The 4849-nt window shown below is 31.0% G+C and overlaps 1 protein-coding gene across 6 annotated transcripts in view; it reads left to right on the forward strand.

Moving 5' to 3' along the window:
* The window catches only part of LOC106462160 (centrosomal protein of 76 kDa-like), a 90879-nt gene that overhangs the window by 54621 nt on the left and 31409 nt on the right, over positions 1-4849 (forward strand). For all 6 annotated transcript variants that reach the window (XM_022389331.1, XM_022389330.1, XM_013922058.2 and 3 more), the window contains exons 6-7: positions 2012-2436; positions 2962-3125. In XM_022389331.1, coding sequence (XP_022245039.1) covers positions 2012-2436; positions 2962-3125 — 589 coding nt within the window. The remainder of the gene's footprint in view (positions 1-2011; positions 2437-2961; positions 3126-4849) is intronic.

Consider the following 4849-nt stretch of genomic DNA (forward strand, 5'->3'; position numbering starts at 1 on the left):
GGATTTCGTCTGACCAATCTACCAAGGCTCCTTCCTATCTTCACGTTGGGTTGTTACAGATGGTCGACCAGATCGAGGACCGTCCTTAACATTCTGAGTGGCAACATGTTTTCTGACCAAACGGCTGATCACTGTGTAATGATAGCCAAGCTGTCTACCTATCGCCTTGTAGGACATACCAGCGGAATTCATGCCAATAATTTGCCATCTCTGCGCCTCTGATATCCGTCTTCTTGCCATTCTTACTTAAAATGATTTTGCATTCAGAAATTCGGGACTTAAATACGGATTTGATGCATGAGAAAATAGTGCATATTGGACGTGAAGAAGGGAGCAAGTTGCACGTGGGGAAAAAAACGCGTCTGATTTAAATGTCACACCTGACGCTCACATCCTTTTAATTATGTTTGAAATTATGAACATTGCTCAACATCATGAAAATTAAACCTTATTTTCAATAAGCAATCCTGAAAAATATTTGGGGGTGCTTAACTTTTTTCCAGGTGTATATAAATCAGATGACCTGCTACTTTGGGCATGCAATTAGATTTGAGGGTAGATTGGTAGAGGTTCTGATGAGTAATATAACAAATCGAGTATACTTGGTATTTCTGACACACAAAAATATAGCTAATAAGAAGAAAACAAACAAGTACAATAAAATATTTTTGAATCATATAAAGACAAGTAGGATCAATAAAAATGTAATCTATCTAGCTATAGTAATATAGAAAGTTTAATGCTACGAAAAGTATTCAGACAAGAAAGTCAAAACTACAAAAACTGAGTTACTTAAAATTAACAAATTTTACCCCTAATTTGGCTCAAACTAACATAATTACAGTGGTTTGCCATAGGGATAAAAAAATTTAATTTTAAATAACTCAGTTTTTGTAGATTGACTTTCTTGTTTCAGTAATTTTTGAACTTTAAAACTTTCTACATTACTGTAGCTAGTTAGGTTATGTATATATCAATCTGTACTTGTCTTTATAAAATTTAAAAAATGTTTATTATACTCATTATAAAAGACCACCAACAAGTTAGACTTCAGATTAATATAGATTATAATTAGGTTAGATGTTAGAAGATTTTTTTTCTTCTAATATTCACAATTACTTTATAGGATACCATAATTCTTTATTTTTCTTATTAATGAATTGAAATTATACATATAGGCTGATTTGTTGATGTTCATAAAGTAGCCATTAATTATGTCTATAATTAGGTATTTATGTCAGAAATGTAGCTAATTTATCTAGTATAAAGAAGAAAATGCTATTCTTGTTCAGTTTTATACATGTCAGCATTATTGTTTTGAAGAAGGAATGTCTGTGCTATCTATTTTATTAACAATTTATTGTGCAAAATGTGAAGGTAATATAATTGGGCAGTTAGAATTTGGGTAGAACTTCTTTCAAATATTACTGATTGCTCAGTATATAGAGCTGCTGAATTATCCTTGTTAGAGACAGAAGTTACTGTAACTGTTTGATAAATAAAAGTTTGTGATTATTGTCATTTATTGTTAAAAGATAACTTTGTAGATAAGTATGTTAAACATGCAGCTTTAGGAGCTGTATTTATAATGTTGGGCTTTGTATTGATATGCTTAGGTTAATTGTTAGCACTTGGCCCATCAAAGCAAGTAAATTGAGATGATTAATTATTTATCATCCCTTTTTTAGTTTTAAATAAATGTGTTTGCCTTTAAATCAGACATGATTATCATTTCATCAGTTTGAAGGATAAATAACAACAAAATGTAAACAAAAACAAAGTAGAAAATACATTAACATACAGATATAATGCTAATTTTAAGATTTATTTAGTTATTTATCTTGCTTTAACTTTTGTATCTTGACCTTTCAAATTGAGTCAATAGTAATCAAAGAAACACAAAAAGTAAACAGTGTATAGAAATTATTTTATTAGTGTTGAAAATTAATTAGATTTAATAAAAGCTGTACACTAATGGTTGTTGTTTTTTGTTTACTTTTTTATTATTCAGGGGTTGAAAACAAAGTTCCTATTGGAATTTTGGATATGGAATTATGTGTCAATCCAACTCCCAAATCACTAATAACTGAGTGTGTTCTCAACACCCAGTTAAGCTTAGAAAAAACTCAATATGATGAAAAACAAATATTGTTTCTTACATACTCCAAGCTGTGGTGGCAGGAGTATTTGGAAATACGACCTGAACACTCATTAAGGCTAGTAAAAATCTTTACCCAAGATGAAAATGCTGTAGCACTCCCTGTTGTTTGTTATGTAAAGCCTTTGAGGGTTGGAAGACTGATTGAATCACCTCAAGAAGCCCTCTGGTTTGTTTCCTTATTCCATCAGCAAAAATGTCCAGTGGTTGGGAAGGTTGGAATAACAAGTCAAGAACAATGGAACAATCTTTTTGCCTTTCTTGTTGTTCAGGGTGGGGTAAGTTTACCAAAAAAAATTAAAGTTAATGACCTGCAAGTTTTTCAACTTTTCCAGTGGTTTGTTGTTAAAAAATGATTTAGCAAAGACTTTTATACTAAGAATTCTTCATAATTTTGTCTTTTAAACTGTGATAACTAAGTTTATAGAATGGATATTGTTTCCAAGTAGCATGAATCTCTTTTCATCTTTGGTTTAACATGAAATTTTGTTTGTTGTATTTCTTACCATGTTGTTAAGGTGACATTGGTCATTATGTAAGCATAATAAATAAAATTGTCATGAGAAAGTTTAAAATGAATGCTGTAGTAAAAGTAGAACAATTTTTATGATATATGTAAACATTGTTACCACTAAAAGTTTAATGCAGGATGCAAAACTATTTCTTTCATAATTAGATTTATTTTATCTGAGTCCATCTCCTGGTCTACCAATTATAAAGTTGTCTTCCTTTTTTTAATTTTTTTTTCTTGCAATGTTTGTCCAATACTATACCAAACATATTTCTTTCATTTTATTTTTAAGGGTTCAGAAGACCATGCAGTTTTCTTGTGTTCTTTACTTCTAGGATTTGGTTTGAATGCATATGTATGTATTGGCACTGTGGGTAAAGAAGTTCCATATGCGTGGGTCATAACATTTGGTCGAACTGATAATATTACATTTTGGGATGTTGCTTCAGCTACAAGGTTTGCTGTTCATTTAATATTTCTAACTATTTTATCTGTTCTGTTTTTATGCTTTTTAGTCATATTAAGAATTATTTTAACCCTTTTGTAACTGCAGTAATCTTGCAGAGTGCAAATTTCCCTATTAGTATTGAAAATTTAACTTAGAAATATACTTCTTGTCTATTTCAATAATTAGGAGCCAGAAATTAATGTATAAAATGATGCTTAAACTTCTTATAAGTGTCTATTTAACTTACAAATGAAAATTAATCAAAGATATCAAAGGTTTTGTTTTGCATCTAGCATCTGTAGATATATATGTTCTATATATATATATATATATATGTTACTGCTCTAATGACTTACATTAGTTTCTGCCAATAACTTGTGCAAAATACAAAGAAAATAACATATTTCTCAAGCTTCTACAGGCAGAAGAAACTGAGCTATGATTTAATTGGATGAACCTACATGTCTGTATTTCCTATGGAAAGTCTCGACAAATGAGCCTGTATATCAAAATAGACATGTCTCCTAGTTAAAAATCAATGAAAATGGGAAATCCTTAGCTTTTAAACAATGTAAACAACTTTTCATTCATTTGTAACAGGATTTTCCTGTATACCAAACTAGTTGTAGAAACTGGCAAAAATTTCAAAAAGAGTATCAATTTTATGTGTAGTAGGGCCACAGGATATCAAACCCTTCGAAGATATTCATACATTGCAAGAATATAGAATTAATAGCAATGTCAAATGTATGAGTAGAGCTCATGGAAAAGGTAGCAGAAAAAGTCATGCAAGACTTGGAGGAGGAAAATTGTCTGCTTACCAAGCTGTAAGGGGAAAGATCAAAGAGATCCACAACCTCAAATGTTGAATCAGACACAATCAACATCCATCAGAGTGTGCAAGCATCACAACACTGTGCTATTGGGCTATTTGATCTTGAAGATACATTCAATCAAGTGCATATTGGCATTTTGGCAACAAAGTGAAAGGCTCTGGGATTATCAGACATGCTCATGCAATGGGTATTAGCTTTGCTATACATCATGCACTGTCACTTGGAATTTGGCAGATGGTGATCTGATATTACCTCTGGTTTTTACAAGGATCCCTGCTGAGTTCTGTCAATATATAAATAGCTGAACTGGTCAGCGCACTGGAAGACTTTAAAATGACACTACATACATTCTCAGGTTTTATGTATGGGCCAGATTATTTACAGTAGATGTCTGTGACTTGTTGATGATAAATTGCAACAATAAACAAACATGACACAGTCCACATGTTTCAAAATAATATATTAAAACAAGTCAAACGTACATACAAATGTTTGTTGCACAGTTAATTACCACAATTGTATCCGGAGTTTTAAATAATTGTCCCTTTTTGTCAAAGTCCACACAGGCTGATTCAGTTACCTTAAAACACAATTGACAAGATAAATTTTTCTTCTCTGCTCTGTTATTATAAAACAATCTGTGATAACTTCACTTTAGAAATTGCCATGGTACACTACTAATGGTTAAACACACAATCTAGATCTGTCACTATCTAACTGTAACTAACTGTGTCTAGCTTTGTCTAACACACTATTGATGTATATATATATATATATATATATATATATATATATATATATATATATATACTACACTAGACGTACGACGTACGTACGTACGTACTACTACTACTATACGTACTATAACTATATATATACAACTAACTACTAGTATA

The sequence above is a fragment of the Limulus polyphemus genome, unplaced genomic scaffold, assembly GCF_000517525.1.
Source record: "Limulus polyphemus unplaced genomic scaffold, Limulus_polyphemus-2.1.2 Scaffold1106, whole genome shotgun sequence".
In the NCBI taxonomy this organism is placed as follows: Eukaryota; Metazoa; Arthropoda; class Merostomata; order Xiphosura; family Limulidae; genus Limulus; species Limulus polyphemus.